A 22251-nucleotide genomic window follows, 5' to 3' on the forward strand; every position below is an offset into this window, starting at 1 on the left:
ATTGAGTAAATTTATTGTTTGAGATTGTGGTTGGCAGGAAATGTTGAATTATACTTGTTTATTAATATTGTTAGTGAAATCTTGATAAGATTTTATTATGGGCCTATGAACTTACTAAGCTTTCTATAAGCTTACTCCTGTGTGTTTAATGTTCTTTGTAGATTGATGTGAAATCAGTTGATCGGATCAACACATCAGGGCACACTATCCAAATTACTTCGGTAAATTTTATTGTTCATCAGAAAGTTTATATGGTATCTATAGGGTTTAATTGAAAGGAAGTGAATGTGTTACAAACTTGGTTATTAACTTTTTTTTTTACTAAAACAGTTTTGGACAGTATCAATAGTTCGATTTTGAAAAATCACCAAAAATAGTGAAAATTGAATTAGAAGCTGAATGAGATATGAAATTAAAGGTAAATGAGTCTATTTTCACATGAAAGAAATAGAGTATGCAAAAGAGTTATATATTTTTAGATATTTGAATTTTTGTGAGACAGAGTAAGAATGGTTTTTGAAGTCCCCTGTTCTGAATTTAGAAAATCATTAAAAATTGTACAGAAAGAATTATGAGTTATATGTTTAGATTCTTTAGTGAGTCTATTTTCAGTAGAAACAAGCGGAAACACCATATGAAGTCTGTACAATGAGATAATTGATTTTTAGCAAACAGAGGTCAGAACCGTCGGATAGTGAAACAGGGGAGACTTTAACGAATAAACTGTACTAATTGGCTAACCCAAAAATTCTGAAAATTTTATGGTAAGTAGATATACGAGTCTAGTTTTAGAGAAAATTTACGGATCTAAATTTTGAGTTTCGTAACTCGAGTTATAATTAAGTTAGTGACAGTTATGCAGGTGGACAGTTTTATTGTGAATGGTGAAATAAATTATTTTGATTTGTATAAGTATTCGGAAAATTTTTAATGTTCCCGGTTTGGACTCGAATCATTTTCATTGTATGTTTTAGGGTCTCGAGTACTCTTTCTAGGGACATATTGATTAAACGTGAGCGAATTAATTTTAAAAGCAAAATTTTATGCTTCGAACTGGTAAGTTAAGTCAAGTAACGCCTTGTGCCTGACTCCAGCAAAGGTCTCGGGTAAGGGGTGTTACAATGGCGGACATGGGAAATAAAGATTGGATTGCCTAAATTTTTTAACAAAATTCGAAAAACCAGTGTAGAGTGTTTGCATGTGCTCTATGGGTAATTTGGATGGACAGAAACAAATGGGTGCACGAAAGTGAGAAAAAAGATGGATTAGTCACTACAAACTTTATTAAGAACTATCTCAAGGAGTTAGATAATCTAAGCAATAAGTTACTTGAGAGGAAGGAGGTGATTGAACAATGGAATATACCATAAAACCTATGTGTTAAGTTAAATTTTGATGCTGCATACAGAAATCAAGAAAATAAGTCATGTTCTGGTATTGTTATTAGGGATTCAAAAGGTCAGGTGATAGGCTTGAAAAAAAATGATTAAAGAAAACATACCTTCGACTTTTGCGACTGAAGCATTGGTTTACATCCAAGCAATGTAGATGGGTTTGGGTTTGGATTTGGGCATAAGGGCGATGGAGGTTGAAGGGGATTCACTAACTGTGGTGAAGAAGGCTTAGATGGATGAGGAAGACAGATCTGAAATCTCGACCTACATAAAGGATGCGAAGAGTTTAAGTAAAGAATCTCAAACTTGTATTTTCATTCATGCATCTAGATTGGCCAATGGAGTGGTTCATTTGCTAGCAACCGAATGGATAAAAAGGATGGAATAGACTTATCTGATGAATGGAGTGCTTAGTTTTGCAAACGCGGTGGTGGAAATTGACCGACAATGGACAAAGGCTCTAGAATATGGGGGAAAGCAGAGGTATTTGTGAATCTCTGTTTAGTGCTCAAAAAGGAAAGCGATAGAAATTTCTCTTGGTTTTGTTGTTTCAGGTGTTATAGATTTTTTTCTAGTTTGGAATGTTTTTGGTTTTACATGCTTTGGGGGCAAACTAAATTGGGTTGAGTTTCATCTAAAGTTGTAATGCCCCCTTACCCGAGACCGTCGCCGGAGTCGAGCACGAGGCATTACTAAACTTATTTGAGCACTTAAACAAATTCGGACAAGCTGTCCAACTGCGTCATAGTTTCTTAAAAATTCATATCTCGAGTTCCGAAACTCGAAATCCAATTCCGTAAATTTTTCCTGAAACTAAACTCATGTATCTATCTACTAATTTTTTTCTAGAATTTTTGTTTGTGCCAATTAGTACAGTTTATTAGTTAAAGTCTCCCCTGTTTTAGGGTTCGACTACTCTGACCTCTGTGTATTACAAATCAGATATCTCCCTGTACAGAGCTTAAATGACTATGCCGTTTTTTTCTAATAAAATTAGACTCAATAAGGAATCTGTACATATAAAGCATGACTTCTAATTATCTTTTTAAAATTTATGGTGAATTTCCAAATTCAGAACAGGGGATCCAGAAATTGCTCTGGCCCTGTTTCACAAAAATTTAAACATCTCATAAAATATAGATCATATACCTGTTTCGCTTCTTCCATATGAAAATAGACTCATCAAGCTTCGATTCCATAACTTATTCATTATTTAATTCCATTTCTACTATTTTTAGTTATTTTTCAAATTCTCATCTCTACTGCTGTCTGAATCTATTTTATGGTAAATTTTACCTATTTCATGGTTTCCATGGATTAGCTAGCAATTTGACATACATAACACCAAATATGATCATGATTAGCCATTCCAATGGCTAATCATTACCAAGCATTTCCATACCACTCAATAACCATATCATAAGACCATATATACAAAATGATTATAATGCTATACATGCCATACTCAAAATATACAAGCCATTATGCCAAGATGGTATACGGATAGTGTGAGTGGGCCTCCGACCGTTCCCGATTTCTGAGCTAGCTTGTCAAAACTATAAGGAATGAAAAGGAGGGGTAAGCATAAATGCTTAGTAAGTCCATATGAAATTAATAAGCAATTACCAACATGCTTTTAAGATAAAACACCACAATTGTACAATTTTTAATGATTTTCTAAAATCAGAACAGGGGATCTCGAAGTCATTCAAACTTTGTCTCACAACAATTTAAATATCTTATAACATAAAATCCAATTGCATGCACCGTTTCCTCTATATGAAACTAGACTCATCAGGCTTTAATCTCATATTTTATTCAGCCCTTAACTCAATTTCCACAATTTATGGTGAATTTCAAAAGTTACACTACTGCAGTAATCCAAAACTGCCAAGGCCATATTTATTCATTCACCACTATTATTCACTAAATCCATACAATATCATTTCATCCATCATGGTAAGAACACATAATTATGCTTCATAAGCATAGATCCATAATCTCAATGTCATCAAGTATCAAGAACTTATTCCAAATCGTGTCATTTTCATAGTATTCACCAATTCTTAATCTTTTCGGGCCATTTTACATTTTCGTTCATAATCAAATTAGGGAACAACTACGGAATTGAGTACCTCATTATCACAATGCCATAGTAAAATTATGGTCTTGCACATAGTCACATATCACATACCGAGGCCATAGCCCAGCCATGGTCTTATACGGATCACATATCACACTGATGCCATATCCCAGATATGGTCTTATACAGTAGCACATATCACATTTCTCCGAAGCCATAGCCCAGCTATGGTCTTATACGGAAATCACATTTCACATGCTGCCATGGTCCAACCATGGTTTTTTTAAATTTGTCTTAGCCACTGAATGAAAGTACTCAAGTCCGTTGTTCCATTTAATTTGTACTTTTATTCAAATATCATTTTACAATTATCACAGTTTAATGACATTTTATATACAATAATATACTATATCATTCATGAAATTTTCATTTCAAAACATTAAATTACACATTGCATTATTAAAAATCATATGAACTTACCTCGATATAAAATATTAGCAATCGAGCCTATTCCTCGTAAACTTTATTTTTCCCTCGATCACGACTTGAATCTCGTTTCTCTTGATCTATAATATAAATTATTTCTACTCATTAGCATTTATTTGATTTCTACTTCACTTCACAATTTATGCTGTTTAAATTTCGAAATTACACTTTTACCCTAAAATTTACAGTTTTTACAAATTAGTCCCTACTCAATTCACCCATCAATTGAACTATTTTTTTCTCAATTAACACTTTATTTTATCATTATAAATTATTTCACAACCTTTGATATTCTCAATTTCAACACCAACATCTAATTCACAACTTTTTCACAATTAGGTCCTAAATACCATTTTCTATCAAAATGACTTAATAAAGCAACCTTAATATGAAATTAGAACTTCAATTTCATAATAATTCATCATATACTACCCTTACTCAGCCAGGGTAACTTCCAATTTCACCCACCAAATCAAAAACTAATGAATTAGATGATTAGACCTAATTGTAAAAGTCACCAAAACATAAAAATTACTGAGAAATAGTAAAAATTGAACTTACATGGTGTAAAAATATGAAAAACCAGCATAGGAGACCTGGTACGACGTTTCTGGCTGAGAAAGATGAAGAAAATGTCTAGATTTTTCAATTACATCATTATTTAATTACTAACTTTTATGCTATTTCCAATTTTGCCCCTTGTTCACATTGTTTTCTTGCTTATTTCATACCCAAACCGTCCAGCCATTAACCTTTGGGTCTAATTGCTCTTTAAATCCATCTTTTTAAATACTTAAGCTATTTAATCACATCTCACAATTTTACAATTAGTTCAATTTAGTCCTTTTCACCTAATTAACTACCGAAATCTTAAAATTTCTTGACGAAACTTTAATACTAACTTATTTACACTCCATAAATATTTTTAAAAATATTTATGGCTCGGTTTATGAATTCGAGGTCTCGATACCTCGTTTTAGACCCAATTTACTTATTAAATTCTTTTCTCTCTTTTTTTTTACACAAAATTCACTAATTCAAAATTCTTCTAAATTCACACTTGACTCATAAGTATTAATTTATTAAATTTTTAAACATACTTGTCGGATTTAGTGATCTCAAATCACTGTTCCGATATCACTGAAATTTGGGCCGTTACAAAAGTTTTCTTTATGTTCTGTTTGATTGCCGAAATGTCTTAGGTAACCCAAGGGTCATGTCTTAGGTACCGACTTTTTAATAATTATTAATCCAATCAAATTTATTTAAAAAAGAAACTTTGCTAAAATTAAGAAATTAGTGATTTTAGGTAAGTCATATCTGATTTATGGTTTATATATATTTTTTGCATTCATAAAATATGTTATTATGCTTTAACTTTGTATATCATATTTTTTTGAATTTATATTTATTAAAATTTTATCTAAATTAATAATTTAGTTAAATTATTGAGAAACACATAAATTTTGGACAGTTGCTTGTTGTTAATTTATCACATACAAATTGTCATATATAAATTATTCAATTATATATTTTTCATTTAATAAATTATTAAATTATTGATTACGTTGAACATCCTCCTTAGCATACTTGAGGCAAAATTATCTCTTGAACTTTTTTTAGAAGTCTTCCCAAGTCTAATTGCGATTTCACCTCATTTCTTATCTGTGGACCTACGACGCGACCACAAAAGAGCTATTTCAGTAAAAAATATGGAAGCAATATTTACTTTAATGGCATCATCTTTGATACCTATAGCATGGAATTACTATTCCATTCTCCAGCGAAAATTGTTCATATCACTCGCCAACCTCGTCTTTTGGCTTGGGGACATCTATCTTGCGCCTGGGTGTCGCAACCAACACTCATTTCTCCACAACAACTTTACAATCAATGAGTTCTCCCTTGAGCTCCTCAATCTATTCCTTTAAAGTCATCACAATGGTTTTGGTTTCCTCTTTCAAAACCATTATTATGACTTCAAGAGAATTATCTCTCTCAGTTAGCTTCTTCTTAGTGGAGTTGAGATCCCCGCGTATCTCCTTCATGTTAACGTTAGCATTAAGAACATCCAACACTTGTCCCTTGAGCTTATCTCTCCTTCAATCCAGCTCAAAAGTGCATCTTCCAACTACCTCGAGAGTTTTCTTCTTATCACCTATGGAACCCTCAAGTTTGGCAACCCTACCTTACAAAGCTGACATTGTATCCCTTGATTTGCTCATTTTCCTAAACCTCCCACGGGTCTCTATTAGGATATTCTAATCCTCTTCTTCTTTTGTCATCTCAACTTGGCACCTTACAAACCTTGACTTTGATACCAATTATTACGAGGCTAGAACTTTAGCCTAAAAAATCGTGCGACCTTAAGTAATAACTTTGCTTCAAATCCGCCTAAGTTAGCCTAACTCTAAAAAATGTGAAAATTCTCAAAGAAATTCTCCAATGCACCAAAACTTTGCGCAAGCAAACACACAAACAAAATAACAACGAAAGAACAAAAAAATGCACTAGAAAATATTGCATAAAAATGTTTGAGTAATTATTCTCAAAGTGTTTGATTACTTAAGGAGTGAAGTACAACTAAAGTGATTACAGATGAGAGAGAATACCTCTATTTATAGTTGAGTTCTCCCAAATCCAACGATACAATTTAAATTACATCAACAACTAAAATTAATGTATATTGAGAGTCCTAATGAGTTTGAACCTTGATACCTCTAAATTACAATATTATCCATAAGATTACAAATATTTACCTTGATACCTCTAAATTACTGGAGTATTTCATTGGACCATCAAGCTTTAAGTAGATGAGCTCCCTTTTATGTTCTACGAATCGAGCCAGTCCAAGTGGGTAAAATGAGACCAATTTAATCAATTGACTTTCTCGAGAGATTCTGTGAGATTTGGTCACAGACTTTAATCAGCAGCATGTGACACTATCTTGTATTATTATAATTATTAAAAATTATATAATTTCCATTTTAAATTTTATATCAAATAAAATTAACTTTAAAAAATTGTAAATTGAAAACTTTTATTTCCATAATCATTATACAATGAGACTTTTGGAGATATTAACAAAATAAAATGTTACTATACTTTTATAAAAAACTTGTCTTGAATAATTTTTTAAATATAATAAATAATTACACATGTCTGATTTGACTGCTGATTGGGTTGAGCCGTGGGGAAGGGGTTAGCCTAATGTAAACTCTTTTCACTATAAATGATGGAGAATGGAAGAAGCCTTGGAACAGATTTCAGTTGCATTCGAATCTCGCTTCTAAAATTTCGTCTTCAACTGATAATCGGTAATAAATGAGTATGAAGCCAGGTGCGACGTTTCTCCTGGGGGCTATGTTCGGTGCCCTTTTAACTGGAGGATTCAATCGCTGCCGCCATCTTAAAGAAACAAGCAGTAGCGGTAGCAGGGGAGAAAACAGGCGCTGCCCTCGCACCAAACCAACTCAAAACAAACCTGCTGATGCCAACCCAGGCCCCCAAGTGGAACAGCAATCGGAGGCAACGCTTGTTGGCTCGTGATTGAAGACATGGGTGTGTTTTGCTTTGTAGATCGTATAAGGTTAGAAGAGGGTCATGTGGGGTCGACCTTCATTCAGCCTGATGTGTGTTTTTACTTTTAACTCTTTCACATTGCTTAATGTCTTTACTGTCCTTTTTATACTGTACTTGTAAATTCCTTGTGAGTTTTATTCAATTTAAGAATAAATTGAGCAGACATGCAGACATGTTGAATAACATTTGAACCCCAAAAACTGAAGTTCTCTATTTTCATGTATATATACCATCTTTTATGTTTAGCCTTTTAATAAAAAGTAATATACATTAACAAATTTCACCCCCATTTTATAACAATTTTTATGAATTAAAGGGAAAAAATATTTTAAGTGTGATCTTTAAATAACATAATTTCTTACCAAATAATCCATTTAAGTCTAAAGTAAACTAAAACGAGTACAAGATTGCAATGGAAAGATTAAAATATGTTGTTAATCTATGTACTTGTATAAAATTTAGATTTAATACCTATATTTTAAAATTAAAGATTCAATAATTTTATTTTTTTCAATTTAAAATTTTAATCCAAATATTTTCGTGGTTAGTAATTTTTGTAAAAAATTATTAATTTAATATATTTATTTTCTGTAAACATAGGAGGATAAGCAAATTAAAATTGACAAATTTTGAAAGAAAATACCTATTTTAGAAACTGAATCAAGATTTTTAAAGCAATAAAATTGGAAGACTTAATTTTTAGGTTTTAAACATGAAAATCTATACAAAATACAAATATTCATGGACGGAGTCTAGTCTAGTTTTCAACCAAGCTGTAAGTCATTGCTAATGCTCAACTACTTGAAAGTGAATTAACCAATGCAATACAAACGAGTTAAAAGGCCCCTCAATTTTGTCCTTATTCAGACTGCTGACTTTTTTTGCATTGATCCAGCCCAGTTACGTAGTTGATCAAGTTATCTTTTAGATTTGATTTAAGAAATACCTGCTTTTTGCTTGGGACTCAAGAGTGTGAGATTGACCCTTGGGGTAGGGGGTTACTTCAATTGAAAAAAGAAAATGAAAGAGAGACTTGGGCCTCAAGACAATTGAGCCAGTTCAACCATGGTATAAATTTGCCCATCCTCCACCCAAATCACAACAGTGGAACGGGGAATTAACTGCCACATCGGAAGGGATGGGTGTAATGAGGAGTGCCTTTTCTCTCATGGCTGGAACTCTTTTTGGGGTTTATCTGGCTCAGAACTATAACGTTCCCAACATCGGAAAGCTCCTCAACTCCGGCCTTGTTATAGCACAACACATTGAAGAAAACTACCGTAAACCCTCCGCTACCACCAACTCCAACGACGACGCTGTCGACGTTTCCAAATAATTTACCATCATCTTTTAACATTTCAGAATCAGATCAGTAGGAGAAATGGGAAATTTATTTCTTGTTAAAAGGGTTACGGTTTCTTTCTCTTTTTTTTTTCTTTTAATGTAACTTTTAACTATCACTGGGTTATTGCTGTAAGATAGTAGATCTTGTTTTCTTGGATATTAACTGAAATTTCAACTTGTATAAAATTTGATCTTGGCCACACAACCACGACCTAAGCTTTGAGGCAGTGAAGCTTAGCCCACCAAGTAAAGATTAAATTATTTAAAAATACGAGAGAAAGAAAAAAGGGTGCTGGATTTAGGCCAAGACAAGCAAACTGTTTATCATTAAAATATGCTACTATTTCCTTGGATAAACAAACATTTTAATTCTGGAGCTGACCTAAAAGAATCGAAATCTCGCTACCCAAACGGTGAAACCCAGCTTCTTAATAGAAGCGGTAAGCCGTCGATCGTTATTGTTCTTAAAATGAGACAATCTTATAAAGTAGCGGTCGTCGGTGGTGGCTTTGCAGGCCTAGTCACGGCCAGGGAGCTTAAAAGAGAAGGTCTCCTAGTCACCGTATTTGAAAAGGCCGACCATGTTGGTGGCATATGGCTCTATAATTCAGGAGTGGAGACCGACCTATTAGGCCTTGATCCGAATCGGGAAATAGTTCATAGTAGCCTTTACAGATCCCTTAGAGTTAACCTTCCTAGGCAGATTATGGGTTTCACGGATTATCCATTTATGAAGAAAGAAGGTGGGGATCCGAGGACTTTTCCGGGTCATGAAGAGGTACTCAAGTTTCTTGAGGATTTTGTCCGGGACTTTAGGTTGATGGAGTTGATTCGATTTGGGCATGAAGTGGTTCGGGTAGAGCTAACTGATGAGGCGCGTCACAAGTGGGTTGTTGAGTCTAGGACTCGAGAGACTGAATCGAGATGGGAATCGAAAGAGGAGCTGTTTGAGGCAGTGGTTATTTGCAATGGTAAACACACGGAGCCAAAAATTGCAGAATTTCCAGGTATTTCTTTGATGCCATTGGAAATCATTGAATCAGCTTTATTAAATAAAGAAATTGCTTCAGAAATATAGAATAAATATGCATTACTTTCATCACTGTTGCTATTTAAAAGCTTCTAAATCCAGGAATATTCTTTCTCAATAATGCTCAACTCTTATCTTTAGCTATAATGATATTTGTCATATATTAGGCAGGGATGCTTGGCCAGGATTGCAAATGCATAGCCATAGCTACCGGACTCCTGAACAGTTTGAAAATAAGGTATTTAATCATATACAAGTACAACCAATCTGCAGTATTTTTACTTATAATCACTCTGCAGTCCTCTACATGAAGCTGCAAACTTGGTAATATGTTTCTGAACTTGATGAACTTTTAGTTTCATCAATCCATACATCTCAACCAAGAGAACACATAGGTTGCTAAGATGATTCTGGGTTTTGGCTGACAGATAGTGGTGCTTATAGGGAATGGATCAAGTGCCAAGGACATCTTGAAAGAGATCTCCCCTCTTGCGAGTCAAGTTCATCAGGCTATTAGAGGACCTGATTCCCAATTGAAAAGGCTGGAAAATCATGATAACGCTTGGCAACATTCTATGGTTTCTTTTTCTTTTTCTCAATTTGGTTTAAAGTTGAACTTTAAGCTGGTCGTCTTTTTTCCTGATAGACTGTGACTTATCAACAGATTGAATGTGCTCGTAAAGATGGTAAGGTGGTATTTCAAGATGGATCAATCGTTGATGCAGATGTCATTATTCATTGCACCGGGTATTTCTAAAAATACTTGAATCTTTCTAGCTATCTTTTATCAAACCAGAGAAATGCTTCAATCTCTTAAATACTTTATCCTTTTAGATTTAGCATGCATTCCAAACATCTTGGGAAAAATAAATCTATTGCAGGTACAAATTCCATTTCCCATTTCTTAGGTCCAATGGGACAGTTACTGTGGACGACAACCGTGTTGGACCTCTATATAAACATGTATTTCCACCAAGCTTAGCCCCTTGGCTTTCTTTTGTGGCACTACCTTACAAGGTAAACTTTTTTTCTTCCATCTGATTAAAATATTTTGAAGGCATTAAATGTTTCTAGACAATAAATTGCAGTCAAAGTCCTGATTCTTTATGAGTCATTCTAAATTTTCCTCAAATGTTGATTAATTCTCACAGATTTTCTTGTTTTCTGCGCCCTGTCAAAGATTCAAAGCCAAATTTTCTTGGCTCTGGCATATCTTATATAGAGACTAATCCTGGGAATTTGCATGGCCAAGTATTGAACAGTAATATTCTTCAAACTGAATTTCAAATTTTAACACAGTATATTGGTGTTTACATAATCAGGCAGTGCCCTCTATAGTGATGGAATCACAAGCAAAATGGGTGGCAAAAGTTCTGTCTGGCAAGGTAAAGCTGCCAACCCAAGCCGAGATGGCAGATTCTGTTGAAGAGCTTTACCGTCTGATGGAGAAGAGTGGGCGACCCAAGCATCTTACTCATACGCTTCAGCAGGACAAGGTTTTCCATTTTCCAAACCCAAATCTCTCTTTCACTGTCTCTTTGCTTATATTGTTTTGTTGTCTGCTGGCAGTTCGAATATGAAAATTGGCTCGCCACTCAGTTGAACATAAGGCCCCCGGAAAGGTGGAAGGAAATAATGTTTTTCTCCATGGAGAAAATAAAATCATATTATGGTGATAAGTATCGGGATGCATGGGATGTTGACAAATGGATACAAGAAGTAGATTGTTCCAATTAAACTCCACATCCTATATAACAGCCCATGCCCGATCCGACTATTGGGTCAAGGTTTCGGAGTGCTACAATTGTTGCTAGAGCGACAATAGACGCATTCTATTAGTCTAGTTTTATTTAATGAATGTTGCCATGTAACAAATTTAGAATTCTCAATTAATCTTCTATTGAATTCATCTCAGTAAAAATTCAAGTAACAATTTGTTTCAAATCATTTTATTGAGTATAATACTACTTTTTGGAATTAAAGTATTGGTACATTTTTATAGGGTATCAATATCTTGGCCCAAGTATCAATACTCTTTCCTAGTACCCATACTAATTTGAGGTTCGATGTTTGGAAAATTTTAGCAAAAATAAAAGGTATCCATACCCTTATTATAGTATCGAAACCTTCCTCAAAGTATCGATATCGGTACCTTTGACAAGGTATCGATATTATTTTATAGTTCGAAGTTTGAAAATTTAAGGGAAAAATCTTGTCGAAGTATCACTTAAGTTCTTTTACAAAAACTAAAAATTCAATCAATCCAATTCACAATTCAACCACATAAACTCAATTTCAATTTCAATTTCAATAGTCACATAATTCATCAAACTCATTTAAGGCTAAGATTTTAAGGTTAAAAAATATCTAAGTTCTACATTTAGGTCCATTAAAACATTTCATTTATAACTAACATTACCTACGTACATGCCAAGACTAAAACCAAAATGTTAACCATACTCTCTTCCAAGCTTGAAGAGGTGATGAGATGAGCCGACTGCGACCTCGATACTAACTCTTCAAGTCTAGTTTCTACCTATGCATTAGAAAAAATTGTGTTAATCTTATGACAACTTAGTACTTGACCAACACACAATTTATTTATTTTTCTCAGCTAATATACAAAATCTGATTTAAAATGAAATATATCCTGATTTTATTTTATTCCAATCAATTTGATTTGATTTTAATCAAATTGATTTAATTACTCCTTTAATGCAAATTCTGTATCCTTATTCATGGATATTTCCAAAATTCCTTGATATTGAATGCCTATAAAAGCCTAAGAATTCTTCAGAATTATTTGGGACAATCACACTTTCTTACACCGAGTTTATTTTACGCTTCAAAATTCTTCTCTTTTTCTCTCCATATTTTCCAACGTTTTGGTGATAAAAAAAGGCAACGTTTGTTTGTTGATCACTGCAGAGGTGCTACTGCTTCGAATCGTGTTGTTGTATCTTGAGAGACAGTTGACCAACGTTTCTCCAAGTACCGTAGGAGCAGTCGAATTTGTCTTAAGGAAACTGTGTAAAACAAGTCTCAACATCTAGTAAAACTCGATTATTCTTTTCGATTTCTGGTTTTTGTTATGTTATTTATTGGTTTTTCGTATCTGATAATTTAAATATAAATTATTCAATTTATTTTATTTTATTTTATATATAAATATATAAATATATAAATATTTATTTATATTTATATATTTATTCGGTAACGTTTTGTCCAACACATACAAGTTTCATCCAATAAAGATTAGATTAATTCTTGCAACTGTTTTTGAAAAATAATTCTTCCAAATTTCATTTACTTATTCTTATTTTTTTTAATTCAACAAAAAGCTACAACTTTTCTAATCTTGATGTTATATAAAAAAATATTAATTATTTAACCTAATTTAATTTATTTTACTTGAATTTTTTATTAAAATAACATTAAAAATTAATTAATTATAAAAATAGGGTGGAAAATAAATTAATTATAAAAAATAAGGTATTTGATGTAGTAACTTTAGGTGTTCTCTAACACATTGATGACACTAATAAACTTTTAGAAGAAAAAAAATTTGACAGAAAAATAGTGGAAAAAATATTTTAATTAGTGCCCGCCAATGTGTCCCCTTAATTAAATTAAAAAGTTATAATTTTAGGAATTAAATGCATAGAAAAAACATTAAGACATTAAATGCAAGGAAAAATTATTAAGACATTAAATGAAGAGAAAATGCTATTGTCTGGAACCACAAAACAGCTTTTTTTCACTTTTTCAACCTTTTTTTTTCGTATTAGACTTTTTTTTTAATTTATCCGCGTCGTTAATGTATCAGGCAACACCATAAAAAATATATTTTTACTTTTTCAATTTTTTTTTCATTTTTTTTAAAAGTTTACTTGTGTCACCAATGAGGCGATACTTAAAAAGTTACTGTAGCAAACCTCAATTTTCTTAATTAATTTGTTCTCCTCCAGTTTTTATAATTAATTACAGCATGTTTGGTTAAAGATAATGGCTATGCCATTACCTACCTATTACAAGCTTATTCTGCTTCCCACTTAAACAGAGGTTTGGTTGAAGGGAATACTGTATTACGGGTGTATTCCATTCCGGCCTTAAGCAGAAAAATTTTAGGATTTCTATTCCCTTCCCTCTTCACCGTTTACCCATTCCGTCCCAAATCAACCCTATTTTACCCTCACAAATTCTCACCTCAAAAACACTCAACGGCAACCATTTCTTGCTTCCTCCGACTCCGGCATTCCTCCCCTTCATCCAAGGTCAGGTGAACATTTTTTGGCTATCGCCATCTTCATCTTCATCTTTCTTCTAGTTGAACCTCCTTATTTACAGTAAGTGCCTTTGATTCCTTAATCGACGACATTTCTAGTTGAACTCTCAAAAGCCCTCGCTCTTATAAACCCTTTGGCTATCGCAGTCTCCCAAATCACTCTACCCTGATTTGCTCTTCTTTCGCCAAACAAACGCGAGATTTGTAGATTTATTTCTCGTCTATCTGCCTCTGAATCAATGGTGAGCCCCTTGCTCTTTCTATTCTTTTTTTGTTGTTCTCGATTTCTTAACTATAATATAGGGTTATTTTGTAAGAATAGAATTAGGAAGGGACTGTGCATATGTTTGTATGTGGTATAACCTTTGTTGTTTGAGCCTTTCACTTAGAATAGTGTTGTTTATCCTCATTTATACTAATTAAATCATGTAATTTTGCAATCACTATGTTTGAGTCTAAAATTTTACTTTTTATTAAGGGATAATGATAAATTTTGCAATCATTATGGACCTGGGCAACTAGATACAAAAAGTTATGGTGAGCAATATGCTAGTAAAGGAGAAGGTGCAGGCCTTGCTTTGCTTCCTGAGCAGACACCTTTCTACAAAGATCTGGTATCTTTCATTTGAATTTTGTATTATCTCATCCCAGTCATGTGGATTGGGAAATGTAGCATTGACAAATGTTACAGGCTGCTGTAGCTATTCAAGCAGGTGTATGCGTGGACATTTTTGCTGTTACAAATGAGTATACAGATTTGGCATCTCTTAAATTTATTAGCATAGAAAGTGGTGGCTCTTTGTTCTTATATGCAAATACAGATGATTCAACACTTCCTCAGGACATGTTGTACTATAAGTTCCTCTAATTTATTCTTTTTTAAAGATGATAAAGTATATGTTTATATGGATACTTCATATCTACTTGAGTTAATTATATGGATATTCCATTTGAGTGCTGTTATTGATCTTACTTTGCAGGTACCGAATGCTAAGTCGACCATATGCTTTTACTTGCGTACTAAGATTGAGGACATCTACTAAATTCAAGCCTGGCCATTCTGTAAGTTTTCCTCTTTCTACTTTCAAATTTTCTTACTGGGGAAATATCATCTAATAATTTTCGATTTCTCACTTTTTTCAATCCCACCTTTTGCAGTATGGTCACTTCTTCCCAGATCCTCAATATGAAAATGTTCAGCACATCATTTGTTGTGATTTTTTTGCAACATATGCTTATGATTTTGATTTCGCTAATAATGTTGGATTTTACAGATATTAATTACTCATTACAATTTCGTTCTTTGGCTGCCACAGTCAATATTACTAGTCTTTTTTATTGTTGAATCTGATGGACATACATTCTAGACTATTTTGCTCTAGAATGTAGGGACTTCAACTGGCATAGAATCTTATAGCTTAGTATTCTACTTTCTTTGAGTTCTCTTGATTCAATAAAATCTATTCATTATGCTCAGATTTGTAATATGTAAATTGTTAGATTATACAATGTTATTATGATTATTTTTTTTTCTCATTGTATCAATTTCTTGCCTGCACCAGATGGGCCCACCTAAATGCTTGAAACATGCTCCCTTTCAGTGTTTTGTGGTTGTGCTACCTTTTTTTGTTGATAGTAATTTGTGGAGCATTACTGTTATATTATTTAGATATTTTAATATCATTTTTCCTTTGCAGACATTCTTCTGAACTACCTATAGTGCAGGTTGCATTTCAGTACACTGTTGTTGTGCCCCCTGAGGAACTCTCGAGTTTAGGATTGGTGTCTTCTAGTATGACTTAACAAAAAGTCCGTGTTACATGGATCATTGTACATATTCCCTTGTTCATTACCAAATTCCAGTACTCCCCAAACCAAATGGTTGGAGTTGGTATTAGAGTTTAATTTGTAAAATATAGATAGATGTAGGCATTGAGAAACCATTTTTTTGGTTAGAACATCAAATACATATGTAACTTTTTGTTAATATATGAATATTATATTTGGATGTGAAATATAATTCTCAAGTTATTTATTACTTCTAGTATTTTGTTTTTTATTGTAGAATAATTAAATTATTTGTTTCACTAATGATATTTTAGCACATTAAATATATATTACAGTTTAAAAATAATAAAGTAGATTATATATTATTTTTATAGTATTATTTATTATGATTTTAGTAAATTCATATAATAATTATATTAAGAATTTTATTAGATTATATATTTTTCTATTAAATTATATTTAATAATTATTATGTTAAAATATGGTTAAATTAATTATTATTTTTATTAAATTATTTTTAATAATAATCTTATTAAAATTTAATAATAATAACAATAATCATCTACTTAAAAAAAATTCTGCTAAGGGTATTCTAGTTATTTTAGTTTTTTTCGTTATGCTATTACAATATCATTCCATTCAACCAAATACAAGAATACTATTACACTTCTATTCCATTTCATTCAACCAAACAATTGATTACCGATTACAGCTTTATTCAATTGCAGCTCTATTTCATTACAGTGAACCAAACGTAGCCTTAATGTTTTAAATATTATCTTTATAAAAAAGCCATTTTACTTGGATAAAAGAAAAAGTAAAGGGAATTTTATCTTACTAATTTTGATATTATAGCAGCCGTTGGCTTGTTGAAAAATATATATATTGTCCTTCATTTTTCTTTTCTACCAGCCGTCGGCTTGTTGGAAATTTGATCCTACTAATTTTTATACATGAAGCCGTTGTCATACTATCATCATATTTTTTAGAAAGTTTTGTTATAACAATTATTTGATAGTGCTTATGACCCGACAAAGTAGATCATAGAACACTGGGTGAGAAATTACAATATAATATCATATCATATCATTCTCTGACAAAGATATTATAATTCTATTCTCTGTCTTTCACAATGAATTAATTAATAACCATTGCAAATACTGGGTAGAAGGTAGCTTTAATTAAGTCTCTTTACCCAGCATTAATCATCTAGCAGATTGTTGACAATTGAAATTTAAACTGAAGAGGTAAGCCTTTGATGGCTATAATGCTGAAAAAGGGGCAATCTTATAAGGTAGCGGTCGTCGGTTGTGGCACTGCAGGGAGCTTCAAAGAGAAGGTCACCATGTCACTGTATTTGAAAAGGCCAACAAAGTGGGCGCCCCGGTACATGGCTCTATAATTCACAGGTGGAATCCGACCTATTAGGCCTTGACCCGAATCGGGAAATAGTTCATAGTAGCCTTTACAGATCCCTTCGAACTATTATGGGCTTCACGGATTATCCATTTGTGAAGAAAGGAGGTGGGGATCCGAGGTCTTTTCCGGGTCATGAAGAGGTGCTCAGGTTTCTTGAGGATTTTGCTAGGGACTTTGGGTTGATGGAGTTGATTCGATTTGGGCATGAAGTGATTCGGGTGGAGCGAGTTGATGAGACGAGTCACAAGTGGATCGTTGAGTTTAGGACTCGAGAGACCGAGCCAAGATGGGAGGAGGTGTTTGAGGCTGTAGTTATTTGTAATGGTAAATACACAGAGCCCAGAATTGCAGAATTTTCAGGAATTTCATTCATGCCAAAAAAAATTCTTTCCCATTGTAGTAGTTTGTCACTGTCATAACTACTTTTGCAAATGCCATCTTAAATATTTTTCATTCAATTGCATTGCACTATAACAGATAACTCGATTTCTGTTTACTTGTATGATAATCTCTCTATTGGGTAGTAATTTGTCATGTTTTAGGCAGAGACATTTGGCCAGGATTGCAAATGCATAGCCATAATTACAGAACTCTAGAACAATTTGAAAATAAGGCATTGTGCCATATACAGTTGGAATTCAATATTGATAACAATCACCCTGCTGTAATCTGTTTTTAAAACTTCAGTATCAACCTAGAAAAGACACAAATTGCTATAATAATTCTTGGTTCTAGTTGACAGTAGTAGTGCTCATCGGAGATTCAGCAAGTGCCCAATCCATAACATTCTAAAACAGATCGCTTCTGTTGCGAAACAAGTTCATCAGGCTATTAGAGGACCTAGTTTCCAGTTAAAAAGACTGGAAAATCATGATAACGTTTTGCAACATTCAATGGTTTTTTAATCATTTTATCATTTAATTAAGTTGCACTTTAAACTCGTCAATTTTTTCTCTGTAAGAAATTGTGATTTTTGTTGCAGATTGAATGTACACATAAAGATGGTAAGGTGTTATTTCAAAATGGATCAATTGTCAGCGCAGATGTTATTCTTCATTGCCCTGGGTATTTATTAGGAGATATAATTTAATCTTTTTAAATAACTTGTCCCTCTAAAGGGGAAAAAAAATTTCTATACAAATATCTTTTTTCATTTCTTAGGTAATTGAGATATCAAAAATCATATGGTTTTCATATTCTAAATTAACATACGAGTATTTTGGAAAATGGGGGCTCTCTTTTTTTAAAATGGGACATAAAAAAATGTACAGATGTGTAAATTTGGAGACCATAACCTTAATATATAACTTTTGCACATTAACATTAATTTCTACTTAGCTCATCATCAATTAGAAGTTAGTTACTACACATATTAGCCTCATACTTTATTTAATAATTGAAGTCTAATAAACTTTAACTAAATTAGACACTTCTATTTGGGTTAACATTTTATAATAGTAAATAATAACATGTAATTTTCTTATTATATCTATGTAATGTTCATATTATCCAACAATCTTCCACTTGGACCACAAATATATACTAATGACTCCATAACTACATGTCATTATATAACCTTATAAGCTAAAAACTTTATTATCATATCCAAAAGGTATTCCAAACAATCTCGTCCATTAAATTATGTTAACATAGAACTAAAATGATTTTCGTTACATGTATCGTAACTAAATCCATTCCTGATCACGTATATTAACACAACCAAATGACTTAGATCAAGTATGGATGTGATCTAAATATGGAAATTACATACAATGTGATCTAAACATGTCTATTTCCGACTAGTCCTCCTTAAACCTTTGTGATATCAAACCTTACCAAAATCAAAGTGTGAATAAATAAAATAAACTTTATTTCAGCATAAAATAACCTTCAAAATCGTAAATTGAAATAATTAAAAATGTGTTTATAACAAAAAAAACCATTTAAAATTACAAACTCCCACTAAAACTGAATATCCTGAAATGACATTACATCCATATGAGCAGTGTGCTCATCAAAACATTGGGTGATAATCCCTTAGTAAGCATACCTGCAATCATAGAGTTTGTCTCAGTATGCTTTATAGACATCTGACCACTTTGAACTCTTACTTTAACAATTAGAATTTTAAAACCTATGTGTTTTAACTTTGGTGTGCTCCTATTGCTTTTGGAATAAAGGACTGGCATTTATTTTATTGTCACAATTTGCACCTTAGCAACAAAATTTTGCATCCATATTCTATAAAATTGGAGTTTGTATATCTGACAATCTCTAACTTATCAGACCTCCAATATGTGAGCATGTAATGTTTTATTTTCGAAAGATAATGTATGAATCATGTGGTTATTTTCCAATTATCCATATCTAAATTGCTCAAATATTTGCACAACATCCCAACAATGTACGCAATATTTGAATGCGTACAAACCTGAGCATACATTAGACTTCCCACAACTGAAATGTAAGGAATCTTATGCATTTTCGTAATCTCAAAATCATTATTGGGGTGTTGGTTGGGACTATTCTTACTTCCACTGAACTTGTGATATTTACAACCATTAGCTAAAGCCATTTCGAAACTGGATGAGATAATCACTTGGTAAATATTATAATACCACTAATGTGAGGCTTGCTTAATCCCATATATGAATTTCTTTAATTTGCAAACCATTGACTTTGCATTACAGAACACAAAGCTTTGTGGTTGTACCATATAAATCGTCTCATCCATGTTACCATTAAAAAACACAGTCTTGACATCCATCTAATGGAGCTCAATGACAATTTATGCCACCAAAGTTATTATAACTCTTTCTCCAGTGGACCTTCTTAATAATATTAATTCTTGAGGTTGTAAAGTTTGTTACTTGATCAGGAGGTTTAACAACATTGTCTTAAACCAGAGTTGTTATTTGAATAATATCATGTATAATAAATTGTTCCTAATCTTTATCAATAATAATTAAAAGAATGTTTTGAGGAATATCAACATATTCTTCTTCAAAGACAATGTCCTTAGTTCTTTCTCCTGCGCAAACTCAACCTCCTCAAAGAAAGAGCATTATTTGTTTTAATAAAATAGCCTTAGTGGGATCATAAGATTTGTAAGGTTTAGATTTTTTTTAAAGTATCAGAAAAATAAAAAAAAAGATTATAAATATCGTCAGACACAAGGCTCTCAATTCCCCTTTTGGAGATATAATAAATTTGTGTGACACCCCACACCCGATCCGTTACCAGATCCAAGTGTGTGACATCATGTAATGGCCTGAATTTTCAGTGGTGTCGGAACGGTGATTCGAGAACACTAAATCCAAAAAGTGAGTAGAAAATATTATTAATTTAGTGAGTATAAGTTAAATGTGAAGTTAGGAAAAATTTTTGAAATAGTGAATAGCCTACTACGATTAAATATTAAAATAATTAAAATCGAAAATGAGGTATCGAAACTCAAAATTCATAAACTGAGCCATAAATAATTTTATAAATATTTATAGAGTGTCATTGGGTTGGTATTAAAGTTTCGTTAGAAAATTCTAACGTTTGGGTGGTCAATTAATTAAAAAGGACTGAACTGAAAATAATGTAAAATTTGTTAAAAGTGATTAAATTGCTTAAGTGATAAATAAGGAGGGAATTAAGGCATAAATATGCCAATATGAGATATTTGAGACGGCATAAGAGAAGAAAAATCTGAAAAAGTGATGTAATAAGGGCAAAATTGGAAATTTTGTAAAAATTAACAAATAAAATTCTTGATTAAAAGAGTTTCTAGGTAATTCTTATAATTCTCAGCCAAAACGCCATATAAGAGTCCCTCCAAGCTGTTTTTTCATATATTTGAATAATGTAAGTTTAATTCTTGATTATTTCTTCTAGTTTTTGTGATTTTGATACTTTTACAATTAGGTCCAACTAATTATTTCATTAGTTTTTGATTTCATGACTGATTTTGAGAGTTACCATTGATGAGTGCTGAATTTTTATGATGAATTAACATGGAATTAAAGCTTTAATTTTATTATAAGATGATTTTATTATGTGATTTTGATAGAAATCGATTTTAGGGACGTAATTGTGAAAAAGTTTAGAATTAGGGTTTGGTGTTGTGTTTTTGAAAATAAAAAGCTATATAGTAGTGTAAAATAGTTGTACAAGATGTTAATTGAGAAAAATTAGATCAATTGAGGGGTTAATTGAGAAAGGACTAAATTGTATAAACTGTGAAATTTGGGGTAAAATGGAAATCAACATTTTTCACTAAAGCAGTTTTAGACAGCAGCAATAGTCTAATTTTAAAAAATCACCAAAAATTGTGGGAATTTAATTAGAGGATAATAAAATATGAAATTAAAGCTTATTGAGTCTAGTTTCTCATAAAAGAAATGATGTAAGTAATGAAATTGTAAATCATGAGATATAATAAATTTTGTGAGACAAGAGGAGAATGATTTCGGGTTCCCCTGTTCTGACTTTGGAAAATCATCAAAAATTGAATAAAAATAATTATGGAATTAAATTTATATATTTAAAATCCTGAATGAGTCTATTTTCAAGAGAAACAAATAGAAACATCATTCGAATCCCGTACGAGGAGATAATTCATTTTTAGTGAAGAAGGGTCGGAACTGTCAGACAACAGAACAGGGGTGACTTTAAAGAATAAAATTTACTTATTGGATAAACCAAAAATTCTGAAAATTTTATGGTAAGAAGATATGTGAGTCTAGTTTCAGGGAAAATTTTCGAATCCTAATTTGGAGTTCTGTAGCTCAAGATAAAAATAATTTAGTGACTATGACACGGATGGACAGCATTGAATATACATAAGTAAATA

General features: G+C 32.2%; 3 protein-coding genes across 3 annotated transcripts; all 3 read left to right on the plus strand.

Moving 5' to 3' along the window:
• The first annotated feature begins 8681 nt into the window (after positions 1-8681).
• On the plus strand, positions 8682-11866 carry LOC107911596 (flavin-containing monooxygenase FMO GS-OX-like 3). Its single transcript, XM_016839456.2, has 7 exons — positions 8682-9896; positions 10087-10157; positions 10348-10497; positions 10584-10666; positions 10801-10936; positions 11242-11415; positions 11489-11866. The coding sequence occupies exons 1-7, from the start codon at positions 9224-9226 to the stop codon at positions 11654-11656; spliced, it is 1455 nt and encodes a 484-aa protein (XP_016694945.2). The 5' UTR covers positions 8682-9223; the 3' UTR covers positions 11657-11866.
• Positions 8684-9022, plus strand: LOC107911597 (uncharacterized). The gene has a single exon (XM_016839457.2). The coding sequence runs from the start codon at positions 8684-8686 to the stop codon at positions 8879-8881; it is 198 nt and encodes a 65-aa protein (XP_016694946.1). The 3' UTR covers positions 8882-9022.
• Positions 11867-17479: 5613 nt separating the features above from the next.
• LOC107910832 (flavin-containing monooxygenase FMO GS-OX-like 3) lies at positions 17480-18501 on the plus strand. The gene is made up of 3 exons (XM_016838765.1): positions 17480-17735; positions 18147-18307; positions 18394-18501. Exons 1-3 carry the CDS (start codon positions 17480-17482, stop codon positions 18499-18501), a joined length of 525 nt encoding a protein of 174 aa, XP_016694254.1.
• Positions 18502-22251: the final 3750 nt, after the last annotated feature.

The sequence above is a fragment of the Gossypium hirsutum genome, chromosome D11 (genome assembly GCF_007990345.1).
Source record: "Gossypium hirsutum isolate 1008001.06 chromosome D11, Gossypium_hirsutum_v2.1, whole genome shotgun sequence".
Taxonomy (NCBI): domain Eukaryota; kingdom Viridiplantae; phylum Streptophyta; class Magnoliopsida; order Malvales; family Malvaceae; genus Gossypium; species Gossypium hirsutum.